The sequence below is a fragment of the Rhinolophus ferrumequinum genome, chromosome 7, assembly GCF_004115265.2.
Source record: "Rhinolophus ferrumequinum isolate MPI-CBG mRhiFer1 chromosome 7, mRhiFer1_v1.p, whole genome shotgun sequence".
NCBI classification, from domain to species: Eukaryota; Metazoa; Chordata; class Mammalia; order Chiroptera; family Rhinolophidae; genus Rhinolophus; species Rhinolophus ferrumequinum.
Genome location: NC_046290.1, coordinates 50,335,162 through 50,359,404, shown reverse-complemented (window position 1 = coordinate 50,359,404; position 24,243 = coordinate 50,335,162). Strand labels below are relative to the sequence as shown.

The following is a 24,243-nucleotide window of genomic DNA, read 5'->3' as shown; positions in this document are numbered from 1 at the left end:
GGTATGCAGGTGAAATTCCTGGTTTGTCATCCTTAGGAATGCTTTTCATCCTGAGAAACTTAGTGCCTTCTATCTAGCAAATCAGTGGCCATTCATAATCTGCAATTACTCAAAATTCTAAATTGGCAGGAGGCAGAGATTCCTGTATACTCAGATTCTGTCTCTAGGACCCACTGACTTCAGTCTCTGCACAGACATACAGGAAAGAAGTGGTTGCTTTTCTCTTTCCAGCTGAGCAGCATCCCTCTGCGAAAAACTAAGCACTAGTCAGCCAACTCCCTCTTGGCGGGACGGGGGAAGTCATCTGTAAGGATGCCCCTTAGTCTCTTTCTCCCCTAATGGAGGTCTGTACCAGGCAACTCAAGCCAACATAAAAGGCAGCCATGGTCCTTGAATACATGGCTGAGGAAGTTTGTGTGTTTGAAGCAGCTGACTTGCTTTCCCTCCTCTTGGCTGGTCTGTAATAACATCTCGTCCGCCCCAGGCTCAGCCAAGGACTTGCTGCAGCTGTGAACATCAGTCTTTTCTCTCCCCAGGCCCCCTTTCTCTCAGCCCTGCCTGGATCTATTCTGACACTGAAACCAATGGTGAGAAAGGAGGCTGTTGCCAGAGCAACAAAAGGATATTCTTTGGAAATACACTCAGACTCAGACTGTGTTTATTCTTACAACTTTCATTTTGGCAAGAATGACATTTTTCTAAAATGGAACTAGCTGAAAAGTTACAAGATATCATAAGCATATTCCTTTACTACCTGATTTTAAAGAATAGGCCACAGATTTGTATAGCCTTCCTTGTCTATAAAAAATATAACAGAAATCATTAAAGTCTTGATATTTTGATTTTCGAAGTTGGGTGTGAAAGAATCTACCACCTCAATGGAAATCTCAGAATCAGGGTTACTTAGAAAACCATACTAAAACCCGTCTCCTCACTTTTAAGTTAACCCAGATGGCAGGACCTGCCTTCAAGGCCTGGCCTAATGGCGGCCCCGCTGACACTTCCTCAATCCCTGCTCCACACTCACTCTCAGTCACAATTAGAGTTCAAGCCTCACCGGTGCTGACTCAGTCCCCACCTCATCTCGTTCCTGAGGCTGTGAAATGTTGACCAACTGCCCTCATTTCACTAGGCCTCAGTTTTCTCACGTGTAAAATGAATATAATAGTAGTATACACCTCAGGGTTGTTTTGAGAATTAAATTAGACAAAATAGGAGAAAGGCTTAAGTACAGTGTTTGGCACATAGTAATAAGTGGTAGCTACTTGATTATTAAAGTATTTATGCCTTCTCAGCAGGTTATAATGTATCTTTTATGTTTCCTAGAATTGCTGCATTCTAAGGAATAGGGGTGTCTTTCATAGCATTTAGAATTGACCTTGCTCTGTTGAAATCAAACATGCCTACATTGGATGGTGCTATTCTCTGGCCCTAAATGCCTGCCCGTGTCGGGGCTGAAGCATATAGAGCAGTACTGCGATTTTGGTGTCACTATGAGCATTCTTTTTTTTTAATAAAGCAGAAAATAGTTGAATTGACAGGAAAACAAAGAACTTCTTCCTTTCACTCCTCTCCCCCGTGACATACACATTTTCCATTCCTTTCTTTTCTAGAGGCAGCTTCTAGCAGCTGAGTCTTGATTGCAGGTGGCTTCGCAGGCTCCCCTTACAGAATGAATCACAGGCTGATGGGTCTTCACTAGGTGAGGACTTGTCCAAGACTTGGCAAAGCCAGAAACACACATCGGTTCACAGCCCTCTGGGATTCATTACAAAAGCTGGGTAATCGGCCAGCAGGGTGGTGTTTTTGCCAGCTGTCTTCCTTAGGTTGTGACCTGGATGTAATCCATAGTGAAACCATAGAATGCAAAGATCCAGGTTTTCCATGACAGCATCAAGCCGTTTGTTTTTGGAAATGCATGAAGGGCTCTCTTAGAAGTCTGTGGAATCCCCAGTGACTCAGGTTTGGGACAGAAGCCATCAAAATGAGCTCAGGATTTGGCTCACTTGTGCTGGCTTGGACTATTCCACTGGGGTTGCCATGAGGGTTGAACTAGCACATGAGATGCCGGGCCTGGCTGCCTGCTGTCTCCCCGTCCTCCCTCGTATGCTTGTTTGCTTCTTGCTGTCTGGTTGGCTCTCACGCCCTCTCCTCCCTGCAGCCGTCTGTCTGCTCGCATCCATCTCAGTCCAGCAGGGTTGCCTCCGCCTGCTGCTCCACCAGTCTGACCAGACAGATTGCTGTGGGGCTCGACCATGCCTCTGCTGGGCGGGGCTAGACGGGGTGCTCATGGGAACCGCGCTCTGCTGTGGCGGCTAAGGGGCTGGTGTGTGCAGACTCAGCTTTCTTGGAAGTGAGCAGTGATTGAGGAGGAAGGAGCTCAATATTACAAAAGAAGGGAAAGGAATAAAAGGGAAGGAATCTGAGCGAGAAGAGTGGAGCGTTTTGCCTTTGCTGCTTGTGGACTTGCTTTGTCATAAATCCGAATGTCTGTGCAAGTACGGATAGGCATATGAAGTGTACCATGATCACTAGCCACCACGTGGTATTCTAACTGGTGCTTTTCACAGGGTGAAAAATAACCTTACCATCGAGAAGATAACCACAACTCAGTCTGATCCCAGCATCCATTTTGATTTGTCCCATGCCCTACCCATTTACCCCTAGGCCAGAAAGACCAGATCAGGCATTGTGGAGGGAAAAGGAAGAAGAAGAGGAAGAGGGGCTTGGAAAGCATAAAGACAAGGGAGGAGATTACGGACTTTCACAGAGGCTTTGCCCCATAAAGTGACACCTGAAAAGTCCACCTTGCTTTCTCTGAGGAGGTAGTGGGAGCTTGGTTGCCCAAGTTCAAAATATCTTCAAAGAAAAGGCATGAGGAAAGTAGAAGGAGCATCCCCTGCTTTTCCTTAGAAAGAGGCACTGGAAGCTTCTGGCCATCAAAAGGAAGCTCTTGATTTCTGGCTTTCTAGATAATGCCTCTGCCAGAAATCAGTTCTAACCATTCTATGTGTAAATCAATGTAAGAATACCACTGACTATGACACATTTACTAATTCATCAACCTTCAGTAATCCCTTGGTAAAAACTAAAGAATGCGTAAGTGTTACAAGGCAGACAGAATTAAATTTCAATTCAACAAGTTTTTACTGGATGCCTACTAAATGCAAAGACCTGTAGACTCAGGTGTAGACTCTTGAGTTTCCACTCCCAAGCCATATTAGACAGTCATTGTTTCATAAACTGTACCCTAGAGAAGCAAAAACAAAAACAAAAAAACCCCACATATACCAGGGGTGCCAAAAAATGTATACAAGTAGCCACTTTGATCGTCGTTGCTCAAGCAGTAGTAGTTCGTGTAATCAGAAGTGTCTGGATGCTGATGGTAACCGCTTTGAGCTCCTCTTGTAATTGCACAAATCAAATGTTGACTTGTATTCATCTTTTGTGATTTAATATGTATTGAGTATTACAATGTTAATACAGTTTTCCTTTCTTAAAATGTGTATACATTTTTTTGGCACCCTCTGTATATATCACATATAAAGAAAACAAAGAACTCAACCATATCATTAAATAAAAAGCTACTGCCTAAAAGCAAGTGGACCAACCAGGCATTAATATAAGTAAATCTAGGGAATGGGATCTATTTTAAAGAATCAATTGGAAGATCTAGAAGAAAATTGCGAACTCTCTTAAAATTCAGATATAGCAATTGATACGCAAATAAAATGTGGAAAGTTGTTTGCCACGGTAACCAGTTAATTGTAGACATAAATTACCATAGAGCCATGGATGATCTATGTTCAAATTCCATGAACAAATAATCACTTAAGTGTGACTCTGCATGTTACACAAGCAGTTCAGGCAGTGTGTTTTAATAGTTTAATGAGATGGTGGTATTCTGTGACACTACTTCAAAAGGGATCTGCATCTCCTATGAAGAATTGTGCTGTAGTAGAGGGAGCCATATTTGTGAGTTCAGTTACTGTATACAGTCTTCCCAGTAGGTTTATTAAATGGCCAGCAATCTTTTTTTTTAAGATAGCACCTAGTACAAAATCTAAAATACACTATTGAGAAACTGAAGCCAGTATTAAAAATTTCAAACCAAAATGCAGTGTGGTTATGTGTTCAGCATTTCAAGGCCAACTGCAGAGACCTCATGTTGAAGAGATGGCACCTGGTTCATTGCAGGTATTATTTAACATTATCTAGACCCCAAGACCTTAGCAGGCAAGAACTTTATAACTCAGCAACTAAATTTGTTTAGCGTGTCTTTGCTACATACTGCATTTTATTTATTTTGGCAGCTTAGTTTGAATTATCAGTGTATTCTGGTTATAGTCAAACAGGAGCTGTTTCTTAATCCTACATTTCAGATGAATAATATATCAAAGTTTTTCATAAATTTCTCCAAGTTGCATATAAACAGTTTAGGAAACAGACTTTCACTTGGAATGTGAAATAAAACTTTGTCACTGACTTCACAGGAAAGAATAATCTGGCTAAATTAGTTTGTTGGGATGCATTTTAACAGTTAGGAGTTAAGGCTGTAGAAATTGTCAGTGATGTAATTAGCATGTAAACATGAATCACTGCTGAGAAAGACTTAGGGAGGCTTCAACAGGGGAGAAATGCAGCTTTATTACAGATTGTTTCTCCACATATTCTAAAAGGCATCTGACAATTCTTTTGTTTTTTTAAAGTTTTTTAAAATACATACATTGTTTTAAACTTTTATTTATTTAAGTGTGTTTGTCCAGGACCCATCAGCTCAAAGTCAAGTAGTTGTTTCAATCAGTTGTAGAGGGCATAGCTCACAGTGGCCCATGTGGGGATCGAACCAGCAATCTTGTTTTTAAGAGCACTGTGCTCTAACCCACTGGGCTATCCAGCCGCCCCGTGACAATTCTTAATTGGTCATTAATTTTGATTAATTGTAACAGAAACTTCCTCTCAGGGCCTTGGTTGTAAGGTCTTTTTATGACAACTATGCTCTGATGATTGTCTTCCAAAGAATTCTCTTTATGTTGCTCTGTCATCTGCTCTCCAACCCCTACCCTGGAAGAGCATTTTTCTTGCCAATTATAATTCCATGCGAGTGTTTTTAGTAGAAAAGGAGTAGCCAATTAGACTCTTCCAGGAAGATGGTATGAGCTTTCATACATGCATTTAAAACAAAATTATTGGCACGTCATCCTTCACTTTTCCTTTCCCCTCAGAAAATCTTGCTGGTTCAAAACCTCTACTATTACTGATCATATATTAAGCTGACATGTAGATATAATCGGCTCTACAGAGATACTGTGGTCATCAGCTGAAAACTCTTACCAGTGGACCCTCTGACCTCCAGTTCCTAATCTGGCTATCGAAGCAGTTATTAAATGTCCAAGTTGAGCCCAGTCTAGCTTGTCCACAAACTCTTGAAACTTTAAAATGAGGTACAATGTAAACAAGTTTAGATTCTGGACTCAAAAGAGACAAAGAACTGAGAAAGAGAGAGCCTCCTTACTCTTTACCCTGTTACTTGCACAGTAAACCACGGGGATTCTTAGAAAAGGACCCCCACCCTAACACAGGCACCCTCCCCAACTCCCACCCGTTAATGCCTTTGAACGAGTGCGGGTCCACTCTGTGCTAAGGTTGCCACCAGTCCATAGCAAAAATGAGAAAGGGCGGTATAGTTAAGATTTCATAGAGCTAAATGCATTCAATTTAAAAAACTGTCCTTTTATTCTTAGATTACAGCCTTTACCCTTTTGGCGTTGAAAAATAGCATTTCTTTTATGGTATTGTGCTGTGAGGAGGTAAGGGTTATTTTCAGTGTCCTTATATTATTAGCAAAATAAAAATACTGACCTCTCAATGATCTTCCTGGCTATTGTATTAATGTGGGAACCACTACTCTAGAATATTAGGAGGGATATGGATTGTGTCTTTTTTCAGTTTTATCTCTAGTGATCAGAATGGGACCTGCTACATACATAATAGGTGCTCAGTAAATGTTCACTGACAAAAACGTCTGTGCTATGCTGGTGAATCTGTGCCAATACAACTAAGTTTCTAGGCATTTGGAAAAGAGTAAAGGATTTAGCAAATGCTGGTAAGTCTCAGTTCTGATATGGACTCTGCCCTCTCAGTTAGAGCATGAACCATGCATGACTGGAACAATCATGAAGAACCAATAAGGATAATTTCAAAACTGGCCAAATTCACCAAAATTCACTAAAACCAAATTGGACTTTATAACAAAGAACAAATTTTCATTAAAACTGGAAAAACCTTAATGGGCAAAATGATTTCAAAGGTATAGATCAACTAAAGGTGGCAATTCTTGGGAAGAAATCCTTGATTCGTGTTATACTTTATATTACTCTTATTTATAAAAATACTGTTCAAATACCGGACTCTGAACGGCTAACCGCAATTTTGGTATCGAGCCCAGGGGCCCGTCCTGACATCTGGAGAAGTCAAGCAGGCTGGAATATTGCTCAGTGGCTTCGGGGCTTGGGAGGCAGAGGACCACAGCTCTCCTTGGGTGGAAGAAGGAGGCCCGAGGGCCACTGTCCTGGTGTCCACAGTTGTCATACGAGCGCCAGGTGCCTGAGATGGGGAGCAGCTTCCCCTGCAGACAGGCATTGAGACAAGCAGATCTGTTAACCCAGGGTTAACTCAGACCTACCGTGTACGAGACCAGCTCAGAGATTCATTGGTAGGAGGTCAGGAAAGACAAAGATCATCAGCTGTGTTCTATGAAGGAAGAAAGGCCACATGGAGGAGGCGAGGTGGTTACACAATGGCCTGACCTGCCAGAGGAGGGATGTAATTAATTCTGGGGCTGCCTGAGAATGCTCTCGGTGCGGGATTTTGTCTACCAGGCTGCAGAGGTCTGTCCTGGAGGGGACAGGACAGAAGGTACATTTTCTGTGGATAGCATTAGTGTTCTAGGTGGATGTGCAGGTAGACTCTCAGGCAAAGACTGAAATGCAAGCGGTTATACAGCTTCCTTTTTCCTCTGGTCTGATGGGTTTTGTGCTTTACTTGCAGTAGTCGGCGCATACCGTGTTCCACTGCATAGCAAACTTTACATTGTTCTGCCTGTTCACTAGGTTTTTATTTCTAGAAGTTGCTTTGGCCAAGGGCAGCCATTCTAAAGTGGTATCTATATTGCAATAATAGGTAGGCTGGTGACACTTGGATCAGGAAGAGAAGGTGTGGATGGAACGTCTTTATTTTCATGTCTTGCTGTCAGGTTAGCAAATCAACCTGCCTCACAATAGGTGACACTTTATTTTGGTGCAGCCTTCCCCACATCGCACGCCTGTGCTTCCTCACTTGGTAGCTGGTCATCATCTCTAGCCTCTCCCAGGTGTAAGCAAGCCAGCTTGTGGGTACATATCAGTCTCCCCTCTTCTGCTGGACAGATGCTTTTGTCTTGGAAGCTAGTTTCTGGTTTGCAGTCAAGCAGCAGTCTACTACCGTGTTTCCCCGAAAATAAGACCTAGCCGGACAATCAGCTCTAATGCGTCTTTTGGAACCAAAATTAATACAAAGTCTTATATTATACCCGGTCATCATTTTTTACTTCAAAAGACACATTACAGCTGATAGTCGGGTTAGGTCTTATTTTCGGGGAAACACGGTGTGATGGCTCAGGAGGGACTCTGGCGCCATGCTGCCTGGATTTGAGTCCCAGCTCCACCGATTAGCTGTTTAACTTTACTTAATCCATCTGTGTCTCAGTTTCCTCATTTTTCAAATGAGGATATTCATAGTATCTGTCTTGTAAGACTGTTACAAGGACTAAGTGAGTTCTATTTAAAGTGCTTGGTCAGTGCATGGCACATCGCAGTGCTCAGAAGCATTAACTGCTGCCATTGGTATTATAATAAGACTCAGGATGATTATTAAAAAGGTCTAATCACCTGCACAAACTTCCAGCTTTACTTAAAGTATTAGTTTTGACTGTATAAAATTGGGGGACGATGTTTATAGCTTCAATTCCATGTCACCTTTACTTGGAATCTACCCTTTTTACCATGGAAGACCTTTCCAAAGGGTTCCAAAGATGTGAAGACTAGAAAGGAAATGGGAATCAGAAAGGACACGTGAAGTGGGTCAACAGCACAGTATGTGTAGAGGACTGCGTCCTAAGCACTTGTGTGGAGTTTGGATGGAGTCGTAGAAGCAAAAGAACAGGAAACACACTCCTTACCTCGGTCAACAAGTTTACCATCAGATGGGAGCTCCTATGAGCCAAAAATACACACTTTGAAGCATCTAGGCCTTGGAACTAACGCTGTTTTATTATGGGACAAATGTATATTATGTCACAGTAACACTTACTGTGAATAGTAAATGACTAGTAAACTTACAATGAATAGTAAAAACTATTCATTGTTCTGGATAGTTTTCCCCACAGCTGGTTAAGCATTTAGTTGTTATAATTTTTATTTAAACTTTTTCCCCCATGAAATTCTAAGTTGCACCTCTTCTTTTTAAAAGTGTATAAGGAACCTAGTTTAGCTTTGTTTTGGTGACTGAGATGAAGCTCACGAGTGTGTGTCCAGAGTCCCTGCACATGAGAAGTGTACAGGTTCATACCAGGACCTTCGGGAAGAGAAGAGCTTGATGGCAAATTCCGTGGATGGGGAACTGAATGTGGTCTGTATATGGTGTGCCTTCCTCCAACCACAACCTAATAGTACTGGACAATTTGCCTTGGGGTATGTGAGAGAGAGAATGTCCCTACCTAACAACAGATGACCTATTAGAGGCTACCAAAATGACTTCCAGCTGTCAGCATGGAAGATGATTTGGGAAATAATAAAGATTTAGGGTAGACCTGACAGAGAGAAACACCACAGGGTGATAATTTTTCTGATATGTTGACAGGGGAATGGATGTTTGATAGTCTCCTTCTAGGTTCTTAAATGAGTCGATGGCTATTTCAAAGCCAGAAACACGTTGAACTCTTGACCATTTTTCCCCAAGGTTAACGGTGACACACCCATCACGTTTATGGTAAGTGACATGACAAAAGTGCAACGTATACCAAGAGGAATAAAACTTTTCTGCCCTCAAGGGACTCAAGAGTCCTGCTAGGGTATTGCTATATCCTCAGGGCTGAGAATCATGCTTGGCACTTAGTAGGTAACTCAGTAAATAGCTGTTAAAAAATATACAAAAATAACAGTGTGCTAAAGAGGGAAGCGCACAGGGCAGTGGGAGCACACACACGGTAACATTCCGGCAGGAAGTGTGACACGTTTTGCTTAGAGGTGACATTTGAACTCGGATGAGTGTCCAAGCAGTCAGCACGGATAGGAGTGGTGGTGTTTAGGGAATGGTGGTGTGTGTAGGATGACAAAATTCCTTGACTATCACTGGCCTGAAGGTATTTAGAGCCTGTGAAACCCTACAGCATCCTACTCCTCCACCCGTCACGCCACCCATTCCTGTGCTGCACCAGGACGAGCACCCTCAGTGCACACTCCTCAGGGATCCCCTGTGGAGCCCGAATTTATCAGATACTAAGCCTGTCGACTGTCTGCAGAGAGAGGGTATTTCACACCTTTAGAATGAGCTTCTTGATTATGATCCCAAGGAGGCTAAGTGTGGTGTCCCTCCTGGGGGCGGTACCAATAACAGATGGTCTTGTTTCCTTCCTGTCCTTAGTAAATTTCCTTTGCAAGCTGAGGTCTAGTCTTTGCTATTTAGTCTAGAAGTCTGTGTGAAGAGGAACTAGAAGTGTGCTTGTTATTCTGCATAAAGCAGCCAGCCTTTAGTTCTTCCACTTTTTAGGCCAGGAACAATGGCCTTCTTCTGTCCCCACAAAAAAACAAAAACAAAAAAACAAGAAACCTTGAGTCTCTTGGCCAGCAGGTTTTGAAAGTGTGGCGGTTGTGTGACTGAGCTGGAGGGAAGGATGAGGCACTAAAACAGCCAGGGAAAGTCTGCGAATAGCCATGGAGCCTTTGCCCACTTCCTTCACAACTGAAGCGCTGTGGTTCAGGTTCGGCTCCCCCATTCCTAGCACCCCGTAATCTTAGAGCTTGAGGTGGTCATCTTCAGACCAAGTAAAATATTATTTAATGCATTTAGCAATGCCTCATCTTTCCAAAATTGGGGGCTTGGCTGGATTCTGGAGAAGGTTTTCTTCCCACCTAAGGGATTTGATTAAAACTTGTAGTTCATAGCACATTGTTTGATTCCAGGGCAGTAGCAAGAAAATTACCTAAGACCTATAATTTCGTGGCTGGTCTAATCACAGTTGGTGCTGAATGTTGATCAGAAAGCAGGAAGACTCTGACTTTACTTTTCCTGGTATGTTTCGTTCTTTTATTTATTTATTTTTAGCACCTTCTATGTTTTTGGCACTGGAAAAGCAGTGATGAGACACAGCTCATGGAATCTAATTATCTGCGTTAAACCCAAACCACGTTTAGATTGCCCATATTGATTCTGAAAATCCCTGTACAGTAAGAACTGCTGGGAATCCAGGGTTGTGTCTGAAAGCTCATTCCAGGAAGGGGAAAATACTCCTAATGGAAATAGCAGAGGGGCGTGGTAGGTGTTGCACTGTCATAGCCGGTGCCCAGCCAATGGTAAGAGGCCTCCATGAAGTGGTCAGGGCTCTGTCTCTCGGCTGTGGTGGCATGTGTAGGGTAGTCCAAGTGACTAACGATCAGTTTCTTTTCATTTACTTTTTTATCCTCCCCAGATAAGGTTGAGTCATCCCCCAGGTGACCTCATGCTGACATCTTCTAATCCTCTTGGTATAGTGAACCGGGAAGCTGTTAGCAAAAGAGAAGATAGGATAGAAGAATGAGGATCTCTTTTGAGGTTGTAAAAAATGGTACCATCCTAGGTTTTATCCTATCAAGTCATGGCAGCGGTGACCAGCCCTCAGAGTTACTGTGGTTTCTTTCAGTGGTAGCTATTTTCCTTAGTTACTGGCCAGTATCATTTTTTCTGCTTTTCCTCCTCCTCCCAGCTGGGCCTGCCACTGCTCAGCCAGGCACCGGGGAGAGGCGTCCGTCAGAAGAAAAGCAAATGCCTCCTGGCCTAGTTCTTTAGTTTCTCTATTGCCCTCCACAAACACACAAACCCCAAAACAACAATGCATTAAGGAAAGGCGACAGAAGGCCCCCGACAGCACTGCAAGCTGGCCTAACTTCAGGAACTGCCTTTTTAATAGCTGCAGAGGGAGATCAGACTATTTTCTGGCTCCGCTCTTCTGTGAAACTCAATCCAGAGCACAACTCACCTCCCATTTGGCCTCTGGACATAACCCACAACCAAGTTAATACTCCTTGGGTGTGCTCCACATTAAGGACCAGAAAAGCCATGCCCAGTTTGCAGCAGACTTGGTATGTCTCACCGTATTCTCTTGCCTGTGGTCTGACTTGCTCGTTTAAGACGTCATAGACTTTAACTGTCTCCTTAGCTGGTGTCATCAAGCCCATCTGGAATCTGGGGTACAAGTTTCTAAATCCTGGGATTTACAGGCCTAGAACAGGGCAGTGTGGCAGGTAAGTCAGCCAACCAAGAGTCTCTATTTCCTGATGGCACATTTCATTCTTATTGACTGGTATCTGTCAAAGTTATTTTACTGTTTTTCCGCAGGGCACTATGGCTTAAAAATATTTTATTACAACACAAATTGCACTGACATTTAACAGAGTATTATCAAGTGCCTACTAAGTGCCAGGCACTATTCTGAACACTAGCCTTATAGCAGTAAACCAAATACACAAAAATCCCTGCCATCATGGAGCTTAGAGTCTAGGATGGAGATGGATAAACCATCAAAATAACTAAGTAAAATTAGTAGGTTGAACCATATGAAATAGCCATTTGTGTAGGTAAACAATGGTCAAATATGGATAGTTTCATGTGACTCAAAGAATATATTTTGTGTAATAAGTTTTAAGAAGGCATAATAAAGCAAGGAACGGGAAGAGCAAGTAGGGAGAAATAGGTGGTTGAAATTTTAAATAGATTGGACTGAAAGATCACACTGAGAAAGTGGCGTTTGCAGACCACGTGGAGAGCGCTGCAGGGGAGAGGAACAGACGCCTGCTGTGTGCAGGGAAGAGCCATGTGGCTAGAGCGGAGAGAACAGGGTGTAAAAGGCAGAAGTGAGTGCAGACAGGTAATAAGGATCTGAATCCCACGGGGCCTTGAAGGCCAGGGAAAGGAAGCTGGCTTTTACTCTGAGAGTAACATGGGAAGCTTTGATGACTTTTTCTCAATAATTTTACTAGGAAACAAAAGAATCTGTTTGGATGATGTTTGTGCGTCACTAAGGGATGCTTATTGGGGCCCAGGAACCACTGCTCAGAAGTTGCACTGGGCCCTAAGAGCAGGTGAGGCCTAAGTGTGGCCTCTGACAGGCCACGGGAAGCACTACACTGTCTGGAACTCCTCTGATAGAAGAGCCTTTTTCTAAGTACCTGGAAAGATGACAAATGTGACTTTATTTTTTGCTTACCTGAAGGCCTACCTACTCTTTTCTTTCTCTCAGACACAAGTCTTGCATTTTCATGGCATTACCCATGCTAATGACAGCTCTGTTGAGTGGCAGGAGGAGAGGTCCACAGCCAGGACAGGACAGACAGTGGCAACTTCCTCCCCGACCCAATGAGAGTTCGGATAAGAGACTCTTGTGTTTGTCTAGGCCAGCTGCGCGGTCAGGGAGCGTGTGGTTTCGGCACACATCACATCCACTGGGGCTTAGAGACAGACTGAGCCCACTTTTTGTTACCTTCCCTTTTGTTACCTTCCGACATGGAATGCCCTGTGGGCTTATGAATATTCAAGCTAAGGCTTTTGACAAACTCAGAAGCATGGAACTTTTGTATGATAAGTCTCACTCCTGTCATTCACAAAGTGATTGGCCAGTAGCAGCCACTAGATTTTAAGATGTACTTCGGGAACTTGAACAGAGCTAGGACTTTAAAACGGAACACCTACAGACAGCTAGGGAGGCGTACTGGAGTGAGTGTTCCTGGCTGTGAAAAGTGATAGTAAAATAAGGATTGTATTATTTAACTAATTTAGACCTGCCTACTTCCCAAAAGGATCGGAGACAGCCAAATTAAGGAATTTTGTGAGCCCGGCATAGGGTAGCAGAGCGGCTATGTGACAACAAACACCATGCTTTCTGTCCCTACCATATTAAAATGCATTCATTTCAATTATTGGGCTTGTTTAAGCCATGGAATACAAACAGTGTGTGCAATTAACATTTAAGTGAAGCCACAATTCAAATACGAACACTGGTCTCTTAAAGGGACGAGCAGCTCATGCTCCCTTACCTCAGGCCTGTGCTAGAGCTTGGCAGCAGTGGCTACACGCCAGAGTCCCTCTGAGTCCTGACAGACGTCCCAGGGATAGTGCCTCCAGGTGCCTAGGGCAGTAACATAGGACCTGAGGAAGAAACTACAAAGTTCCATGTACCTCGGGTGAAGTTTCCTAAGAAACAAGGTGGTGATTAATTAGGATTTATCATAGGCCTTGGAAATATGAAAAAATTAGCTCCATAATGTTTACATCTCCCCAGCTGAGTAAGATGGAGATGGTTTATTCTTTGAAGGGTACCTAATTGTAGCCTGGGTCCTCCTCTCTCCCCCAATTATTACTTTTCAAATTATACCCTCAAAAATAAGCTGACCTGCTTATTCATAACTGGTAAACTTTAAACTACTCGTGCTTACATATGGGCGGGGTCTGCAGAAGGCTTTAACCTATTACCAGGTGCTACTCTGTGTTCCAGTTTTGTTGTTGCTGCTGCTGTTATAGTTATGGATGCAGCAAGTACTCTTTACAGACTTCAGTACTCACAACCACCTTAGGAGTTAAGCAGGAGCCCATTTTACAGGTGAGGAATCATACTTAGGTTAAGAGACTTTTCTAAGGTCACCCAGCTCCTAGATGGCAGAACTTGCATTCAAACCTCTGCCTTACTTCCAATTCTGAACCTTAACTAACTGATCCACCTCTTAATGTAGTGAGACTTTGCTGTGGTCCGTTATCTTGCTGGTTTGTGTTATAGCTCACACTAGACTATAGGGGCTTTTTTGCTACGTGATTTCTAGCCTTTGAATTGACCCCAGACACCAAAACCAAGATGGCTCCTTCAAGACCTTGCATATTCCAGAGTACCAACACATTCTCTACTGGCTGCCTTATCCTTGGGAAATTCGCTCTATGCTACCAGCCATTTCTAACAGCCTCTCTCCAAGATGCCTCAGTCTGCAGCTCCTTTCCCTTATGCTTCCCAACAGTGGATTGCATTTCTCCAGCTACACATCAGTGCCTCCCTGGTCCCAGCACTCCAACCGCTGGAGAAATAGAGGGTTGCAAGATTACAAAGCTGCTTTGGTGAAGCACCCTTCTTCAGAAAATGAGTATGTGCACAAATTCCCTCTATTCCACCCCTGCTAGAAAGTATCCCAAGTCTTTCAGCATACAACGAGATTAATTTGGGAAGTAGGGACAATCAGACCCAGGAACCCACCCTAGCAGTAAACTGCCATGCTTTGTGAGAAGATGCCATCACAGGATGAAGACAACTCTATGAAAGTTGTGATCTGTGGTTTCAAATACTGTCCCTGATCGTCCTTAAAACCTGACACTACCACAAATTCAGTTATGTTCTTTGTGTGGGGAAGTTGCTTTAAATGACTTGGAAGCTTTGGTGTGGTAAACTCAAGAGAATTTCAGTGAAGACAGGAAAAAAGAACTGAGCCAAGATTAATTTGAGGACAGAACTGCCATTCCATGGTATCTAAAAACAGGATTTTTTGGTTCTGAATTAGCAATCTTGATTATATAGGTGTCATACCGGAGAGAAAACCATTTATGTTTCCTGCCACATAGAATGAAGCCATCCTCTTGAAGCATCTTTTCTACAAAGAAAGTTTCGTTGGGTAGGATTTGAGGGTCCTGTTCCCTTTGTCATTTCAGGTGCCAGACTTCCTTATAAGCGCCTTTGCTGTGTGACTAACCAGGAGTACGGTGACGCAGGCAACGCACGTACACTCAGCTTCCCACCAGCACAGGGCAGACACCTAAAAGTGGCTGTCCCCTTACATTTTGTGCTTCACTTGCCTTAGTCCTGGACCTGGAGTAGCTCCTAACCACCAGGCTAGCAGGAAAAATAACTCTCAATTACACAGTGGGCAGTAAAGCTGTAAGGAATAGAAAAAATGGACGTTTAGTATGACAGGGTAGTAGGGTCAGCAAAAGGGAAACAGCTTATTAGTGTCTACTCAAGGCCGAGTGCACCTAATAGCATTCAGATGAAAAATTCTTACGAAGTTCGCAAACGTTTTTTGTTTCTAAATGTACACGCACATATAGCAATCTCTGTCCCAAGCGTGCAGCTGGTTGTTGTTGAATGCCATCAGACTCCTGGGGGTTTATTTAAAGCACTGACATCAGGTTAAGATCTGGTCTGTTGCATTTAATCCGGGTAACATCACCTCAAAAACAAATTAACTTGCTTTTCTAGAAGAGAAACTATTAGTGGGTACAATTCCAACATGTACGAAAGAAGCTAACAATATTTCTAATAAAGTGATGACTTTTCTTGATCAGGCTAGATTAGTGGCATAAAATAGTCCCTACCACGTGCTACTGCAGGACGGATGCCAGAGCCCAAAGCAGGCAAATCAAGTAACAATTACAACAGATCTGTCCAGTTACTCATGTTACAAGGTGGAGCCATGGGTGTTTTCACCGCTTTTCTCTTCTGCCCTTGCAGGCCTGTTCCTTATTCTCGGTTTGATACTCTACCCTGCGGGCTGGGGCTGCCAGAAGGCCATTGCCTACTGTGGACACTATGCGTCGGCCTACAAACCTGGAGACTGCTCCCTGGGCTGGGCCTTTTACACTGCCATCGGCGGAACAGTCCTCACCTTCATCTGTGCCATCTTCTCTGCACAAGCAGAAATCGCCACCTCCAGTGACAAAGTACAGGAAGAAATTGAAGAGGGGAAAAACCTTATCTGCCTCCTTTAATTTGGAAGAGACATTAATGCCATTTTCTTCCTTGTATAACCTTGTGAAACAGCCCACCTCGGATTTTGTCGTTTGAGTCAAGTGAAGAACTAGCCTTTGCCTTCCAAAGCCACATTCCACAGCCCCGAGCCTTAACAGGACTGATGACGAGAGGCAGCACCTAGCTGAGCAAAGTGACTGCACATGAGGGCCACCGTACCAATTACAGGAGATGGAACCTGACTCCAGTACAGAAGCACTGATGTGTAGTTGACAAGTTCAGTCACCGTGCATTTCCCCCAAAGCTCAATGAAGGATAATGATCTAAGCCATTAACGTGGCATTTCTCTGGTAACAAGAGAGACTGTGAGCCAGCCTTGCAGCTGTTCTGAGATGTGTTTCTGCCACAAGGGTGCAGGCACGTGAGCATCTCTGCCTCAGAACGAGGTGTTGGGGTTGGTGTTTTGTTTCCTCCTGGCTCTTTCACGTTGTCTCAGTTGCAGAGCACACCAGAGTACACACTTACTGGGGGATGTGTGCAAAGGGCATAGCAAGAAAACTGCCTTTGCTTAGCTCCCCCAAAGGGTCAGCAGGGACAGTGGGAAGCCTGTTGTGGAGCTCATTCTAGGCTGCATTTCAGGGTAAGCTGAATCAACTGAACCGTCTCTCCAAGATTAAAGAAAGAATAAGCACCTCTACGATCATGAGAATAAAAGTACAAAATCCTGCTAGTGGAGACTAATTCACTCTGCTCCCCAGTAGCATGAGTCCTGGCCCAGAGATCACATGCTTTTCTCCTCAGGTTGGGGTTGTGCCTTGACTGCCAAAGGAAACCTCACTGTTTCCTCATTCCAGGGACACAGGTCTCCGAGCCAGCTCTGGCTCATTCAGATGTTCACTGGGAGAACTGGCCAGAATCTCGGCACTTGTGGTAGACCTTTTCCCACAGTTTGGTAACCGTGCTGTAGTCAGCTATATTTCCAACCCTAACAGCAGCAGAATGCCATTCTGTGCATTAAAAAAAAAAAAAAAAAAGAGCTAATCACCGGACTCAGCTTTTCTAGTTATTGATGGTGATGCTGAAAGGAGACTGAAGTAACATGAAATTGCTACAACTGGTGAGCGAGCTGCAGCAAAAGTTTCATTCCGAAAGCACAGAGTAGAAAGTTAATGCAAAAAAGAGCTAGACCAAGCTCAGAGCACCTGCCTACACTTATTTAGGCTTGGTTGGAATGAAAGGCACATCCAAAATCATGCTAGTCTAGACCCAAACCGCAGAGCTGTGAAAAACCACTGAATAGGAGGAATACGACTATGTTAAAAGGAAATGTTAAAAATAATTAGACTGATTGTTGACCCACACCTATTTTTCTAATAAATTTCTATCAATCACCTAATCGCCTCAGTCTAAAAATCTAATATACCTGGACCATTACTACTACCAGAAAAGTCTTATTTATTATTGCTTGCGTTTGTGCTTAAAGTTTTGTGATGGGCTGGGCTTCTCAATGAACTCCAAGAAGGCAGAAATATTTGCCTTGGATTCTGTGGATTCTTTAAACCTGTGTGCTAATTCAACAATGTTACATTAATTGTGTAAGGGTTTTTGTATAGTTTTCAAACATCTGTGGTGTAATGATCTTTGTTAAACATGTATTCTGTAAAGTGCCATAGTCTTTTTTTTATGTGTAGCATATTTAAAATATATATATATACACATACATATATATATATAATACATACACAAATCTGTGTGAAAGATGTGCAATAACAAAGGTGTATGTATGTGTGGTTTTTCTGTTGGGTTTTTTTTTTTTTTTTTTTGGAAACTGGACAGGAGTCAGAACAGGGATTATTGTTTCTGTTTTGGCAAAGGAAGAGTTAAACATTATCGCCTACATGGCCTAGTCACTAACCCATAACAATTTTAATGCTACACAAACCTATGTGAAGAAAAGACTGGTATGAAATCATTTTTTTCTGGGTCTAAATTAATCACTAGATTTATGTGAAAGTGAAGCCAGCAAGCCAGGCCCAGTTAATGCTAGTCTTTCATATGAAATGTGAAGCTGCCCTACTGCCTTTTCTGTTAGTGTGATAACTAGTAGATGGTACATAATCACTAAGGAGCTATTTCTTAACATGCTTTGATAGACCGTGTTAATGCTAGACCACTATGTAAGGGCTGCTCTCACACCTTCTTAGCCATAGAGTCTGGCTTAGAACAGACCTCTCTGTGCAATAACATGTGGCCACTGGAAATCCCCCGCCTGCATCTGTATTTGGGCAGCAATGACTCCCAAGGGCCCAAAGAGTTAAAGGCACGACTGGGATTTCTCCTGAGACTGTGGTGAAACTCCTTCCAGGGCTGGGGGGGTCATTAGATGCTTTGAAGGAACTCAGCACCCCTTGATATTCAACAGCCACTTGAGCCAAATATAAATTGTATTTACCCCTCATGGACTCAATTTGAGCCTTCAAATTTGTGGTTATTGTATTGTAAACTAACACATTGTTTGTCTAGCATTGATTAGGTTCCTGTGCATATGTATTTTCACAACGTGTTTCTCTCCCCAGTTCTGAATTAAACCAGATTTTGCAAACTCATTCTGACTCTTTCAAGTCTAAGTATATTGGTCTTAATATGATGTATATAGTTTGATGAAGAAAATATCTATAGTCAAATTTTAAACACTTAACTTCTTTGTAATATTGATGATAGGAAAAAGATATTCAGGTTTTCCTAACTATTCCATTTACTAGTTACATATATTTCCCTACCTTAGATTAGCTTAACTTCAAGTACTGTATATATTTCTTCTTTGGAAAAGCATCAAGGTAATTATAAAAAGAAACCGTCTCAAATACTATACAAACATCTTAAAGTAAACTAAGAAATATGAAAATGCTTTAAAGCATTAGGAAGGCTTTACAAAGACATGTGAATGTACAAAGAAATATGTATAATAATGACAAAGAACAAAGGCAACTGAAGGGCATGTTCGCTTCTTCCAACAAAAATACCGACATTAAAAGCCAATCCTGGAGCACTTTCACATCCACATTTCCTGAAGGCCATCCTGCCCACAGAAAGCCTCATCCAGAAGAATTCTAATTTATAAACTCAAAAGAAGACACTAACAACTCTTTTCACAAACTCTTACTCAATTCTCCATATCCCACGAAGCACTTATATGACAGAATAAACAAAAATGGCTCTTTTCCTGATCTTGGACCTTGACAGCTGAAACTACATTTCTGCTTTGGTTTCTAAATATACTTGACACCTGCCAGATTTCTAATAGAAGTAAAAGTTAAAAGCTGACAAAATTATTGAAATCATTAAAGAAAAGTTTTCCAGATTATGACCTAAATAATCCAAGCAAAATTAGAAATTTTCAGTTGCTTTTGTAGCTGTTATTACATTTTTCTCAAGTTAGTCCACAAGAGAAAAGACCCTGGCTTTAAATTTCAGCATGGGCTGGGGAACGCTCGCATGTGCTTCCCACTTCATCCTTCGTTTTTCCTTAACAATTCCACTACTGGATGAACTTTCCGTGATTGATCTTCCTGCAACATACTGCATTCAACTTATTATTCCTAGCTCTCCTGAAAGTCTTCACTTAACAGAGAACCACTTAGGAACAGTCTTGACTATCCTGGACCTTTCCTTTAAGTGGGTTATTTCAGTAGTTTCCAAAAATTCAGTACTTTTTTTAACTCAAACACTAAAGAATAAGGGCATCAAAACAAACTTTTATTAGTCTCCTCTTCAAAAGCAGCAAGAACCAATAATTATTTCAGAACCGCTATCAGCTGCTAAGTCATTTGGTGGGGGCCATCCTGCTGCTGTCCCCACTACTATCTTCTTCCTTGCAGCTTCCTCTTCACCCGAGAGAATTCAGCAATATTAGTTTTTAAGGAGTAAACTGTTCATTTTGTTTAAGTACACAGGATGTCGATAATAGCATAAAGAAATAAGAGGAAGTAGCAAAACCACACGGGAAAGAAAAATCAATCAAAAAACATGTAGATAGCAGCAGCTCTTTGGCTTCTTACAGCCAAATAGCCTGAAAAATCTAACACCTGCAAGCAAGCAGTCCCAACCAAGTGCCTATGTTTGGTGGAAACCATTACAATCTATTCTCTAAAGAAAGTCTGAGTTAAGGCAGGTGACAGTGAAGAAATTGAAATTAGAAAGATGTTAGGGGAAAAGGATGGAGAGCTTGGTGACTGATTAGGAAGGAGGCGAGGAAAGAGTCCAGGAGATTCCAAGGTGTTCTGCTTGGGCACAGGGTGGAAAGCGATGCCACCGCCAAGATCAGAAACCCAGGAGAAGCTGAGACAGGAGGAGGGAAGGTTCTGCTTGGGCTGCCAATGGGGAAGTCCTGTGCACAGCTGAAGATAGACTGTGCAGAGAAGACCAGGTTGGAGATAGAGATTTGAAAGTCATCAATATCCACGGCAGACAATAAGCGTTTAATTATTGTGTATTTTGTATCTGCAGGTACTGTGCTAAGCACTTAATATAATTCATTTTTCATCAAAACCCTATGAGTACAAACTACTATTCTCATTTTATAGGTTAAATTAACTGTCACTAGGTAACTTAACTGATTTAAGTAATTTGTCCCAGGTTAGTAAGTAGCAAAGCCAAGGCCTGTCAGATACAGGTTTGACACCAAAGTGTACATTCTCAAACAGCTCTAGTTTCCTTCTACCTAGAAGGTGCAGGGTGAGAAGAAGGCCAATACAAACCCTTCCAACATCTCTGCATAGTAAAGAACTCCCAGAATAACTTCCAAGTATAACTCCAACAAGACACATCATAAGATGACAACTGATGAAAACACTGATCTTTCCTCCCTTTCAGAGAAAAACCTGGTATGTTTCATACTTTTGAAGATGACACCATGTGTTGCAAGTCACTGAATCCTAAAAAAACACTAAAAATTCATCAAGTATATGACTGTGGTAAAACAAATGACAGTTTGAGTTCTTGTTATTTTCTTATTATACATAATCTCTCCTCCAGGATAAGCAGCTATTATGATTACATAAGAGGCAAATCTTCTTCATAGTTAACCTGATAAATAAGGATATACCTTCAACTAAAGTTTCTCCAAACACACACAAAAAAGCCAGACCATTCAGTAAGTGAACGTTGCTGAAGAGCAGACAGCAGGGTACTCACCCACACATTGTGGAAGCAAGGCCTTAGTTGGAGACATCAAAGATACATGTTGTTTTTCTTGGTTGACTTTCTTTCTAGGATCCATTGTCCCTAAAAGATGGATATGAATTACTGAAAATGTAGAAGGATGGAAAAGAAAGAGAATTGGAAAGGTGGCAGCATGTGGCAGAAGCAGCCCCACACTTGGCAGGAGTCGGGGGACCTGGGTATAGTTGCCCATCCCTAACCCTTCACCACCACTCACTGAGTGACTGGGGATAATATCGTACTGCTCTATAAAAATGGGGACAATAGAAATTACATCATAGGTTTTGTGTGAGAATTAAGCGATGTATGCAAAGCATTTAGTACAGTCTCCGATACACAGTAAATCTTCATTAAGTTATTAGGAGAAAATTAAAAGAATCTTCTGTCTGCCCAGATTATCATTTAGAATTGATCTCAAAACGAGTTGTTAAAAAAACTGAAGAATAACAACCTGTTTTTAAAGCCAATCTAATTTTACGTAGAGCAGCTCAATGGTTGGCTACCTATGGCCACCATTTCTTTTTCCATCCTGTACTAAGTATGTTTAGCTTCGGGCTTTCAGGAAGTAGATTTCTCTGTGAAGCAGGATACACAGTCACTACTAGTTAGCAAAACAAAAACAAAAACAAAAAATAGGTAATATTGGACGAGCCCATTATGGGAAACCAGAATGCCCAGAAAATAAATCTCCTGATTATTTGTCAAACACTTTTTAGAAAAGGGACATCCAATGTTAGTAGAGTGTGGATAAAGAGAACCTTTTGTACACTGCTGATGGAAACATAAATAGAACTTTCTGGAGAGCAATTTGGCAATGCACATCACAGGTCTTAAAAAGTATGCTTATGCTTTGACCCAGCAATTTGTCCTAAGGAAAGAAAAAAGCCTGGGCACCCAAATTTAGCAACAATATATTCCTTAATAAATTATTTATAACAAAAAAATTAAAAATCAGAGCCTGAAGGAGTAACAGGACTTTGAAAAATATTTTATAATACATGCATAAAAAGGTAGCTATACAGTTATTAAATGTTACAGAAATATATTTAGCAATATGAAAAAAGTTCAATATATATATTTACATCATAATTGAAAAAAGATTACGAACCTTTGTTAAAATTCTCCAGCTGACAGTAACAGGAAGCCAACTCAAGGTAGCTCAGGGAGAAAATAGAGTAAGAATAACAGGATGAAATATAGGTGAGCAGCCAGGCCCCCATACAGGAAATGGAAAGCTTTGAAGATATTTTCCATGTCCTTCCATCCCACTTGTCTTTGCGTATCTACTTCATTCTCATTGCAGTTTAACTTCCTGGTGACTCCTTCCTCATGGCAGAATATCGCTACCCATATGTTCCAATTCTGGAACAGTATAGTTCTGGACAAATCTACATTCAGGATAAAAATTGAATGAGCCAAACATGAGTCCACTAGAGCTAAATGACATCCAGTACCAATGTGGTCTTCAGGGACCCAAAGAAATGAGGCTTGTGAGAGCTAAACAGCCATAAAGGATCTATTACATGTAGAGGGAAATCTTTTTTTTTTCAATTTCTTTTGAAATTTTTTATTGGGGAATATTGGGGAACAGTGTGTTTCTCCAGGGCCCATCAGCTCCAAGTCGTTGTCCTTCAATCTAGTTGTGGAGGGCGCAGCTCAGCTCCAAGTCCAGTCGCCACTTTTCAATCTTTAGTTGCAGGGGGCACAGCCCACCATCCCATGCAGGAACTGAACCTGCAACTTTGTTGTTAAGACAAAGTTGTTGTTGTGCTCTAAACAACTGAGCCATCCGGCCGCCCCTCCAGAAGCTCAGCGGCAGCTCGTTGTCTTCAATCTAGTTGTGGAGGGCGCAGCTCACTGGCCCATGTGGGAATCGAACCGGCAACCCTGCTGAGCCTAACCAACTGAGCCATCTGGCTGCCCCTTTTATTTTTTAATTTTAGGAAAACAGTTGTCTTCCTAGAAAATTAATAGAAAAATATAAACCAAATTTTAATAGTAGTTACTTATGGGTGCAAAATTATAAGCAACTTTATCTTCTTTTGCTTCTAAACATTTCCTATAATTTATACTGAAGTGTATTAATTTCATAAAAAGTTAATTTTAAAAGCTAAATTATCAGGTCATTATAATGCTAAGAGGGGGAAATAAGATTTTAAAAATCCACACTGTTTATATCCCTTAACTCTATATGTATGCCTAGAAAAGGAATGGAAAACATCCAATAACACATTAGCAGTGATATCCCTAGATGACAGAATTACATACTATTCTTATTATCATTTTCCACATTTTCAAATGGTTCTACAAGTATGTATTACTTTCACGCTAGGAAAAAGAAAGGGATGTTGTGCCCAGTGGGCCCAGTTTTTACATAAGTAGGTGCCGTAATATTGTAGTCACTGTGATCACCAGATAAAAGACAGTGATTTTTGGCTTTTTTTTCCCTAGCCCCTAAACACCTGAAGAATACTAAAAACTGCCAACAGTAACAAATACCACAACCATGATATATCTTGAGAATCACTGGCCCACAAAATATTTTAAAAGTTCTGGAGAATTCTAGGATTATATCTAAGTGCTGAAAACAACTAAAGAGTTAAAGAAAACTTTCATGCCATGATTCTATAAATTAGAACTATTTAAATGTAGAGAAGATAATACTCAGAGTAATCTTATACAACTATATTTAACATTACTAGGTAGAACAGAATTAACTATTTTCTGGCCCTATTGGCAAAAAGATAAAAATGGGTTTTAGTGGCAAGACGGTTTTAGCTACACCATCAGCCACACCAAACCCAGAAAGATATGAGCTGAAAAACAAATCAAGATTTGGATAAACATAAAATTTAACATTCACTGCATTCCTACATGGTGGTTCCCATGTCCCTTGAAATTTGAAAACATGAACAGTGCTAATAAAAATTCTACATGTTGTTAAGCTTTATCCTCCCAAAACCACGAAGTTAAACTGTAAATGTGGAACCCACAGGGAGGGTGGTAAGAAT

At 41.7% G+C, this 24,243-nt stretch overlaps 1 protein-coding gene and 1 long non-coding RNA gene across 7 annotated transcripts in view; one reads left to right on the top strand and one right to left on the bottom strand.

Annotated features, from left to right (window-relative positions):
- LHFPL2 (LHFPL tetraspan subfamily member 2) overlaps positions 1 to 18,273 on the top strand; it is a 144,163-nt gene extending 125,890 nt beyond the window's left edge. For all 3 annotated transcript variants that reach the window (XM_033110373.1, XM_033110374.1, XM_033110375.1), the window contains one exon: positions 15,776 to 18,273. In XM_033110373.1, coding sequence (XP_032966264.1) covers positions 15,776 to 16,032 — 257 coding nt within the window. In that variant the 3' untranslated portion in view covers positions 16,033 to 18,273. The remainder of the gene's footprint in view (positions 1 to 15,775) is intronic.
- LOC117024804 (uncharacterized) lies at positions 7,663 to 22,856 on the bottom strand. 4 transcript variants are annotated; one of them, XR_004423514.1, is made up of 4 exons: positions 22,341 to 22,856; positions 21,206 to 21,295; positions 13,326 to 15,200; positions 7,663 to 10,799 (listed from the first exon to the last, which is right to left on the bottom strand). It is a non-coding gene; the product is annotated as an uncharacterized LOC117024804 (long non-coding RNA). The 4 variants fall into 4 exon arrangements; XR_004423516.1 differs by having other exon boundaries at positions 13,326 to 13,482; XR_004423513.1 differs by lacking the exon at positions 22,341 to 22,856 and having other exon boundaries at positions 21,206 to 22,324.
- Positions 22,857 to 24,243: the final 1,387 nt, after the last annotated feature.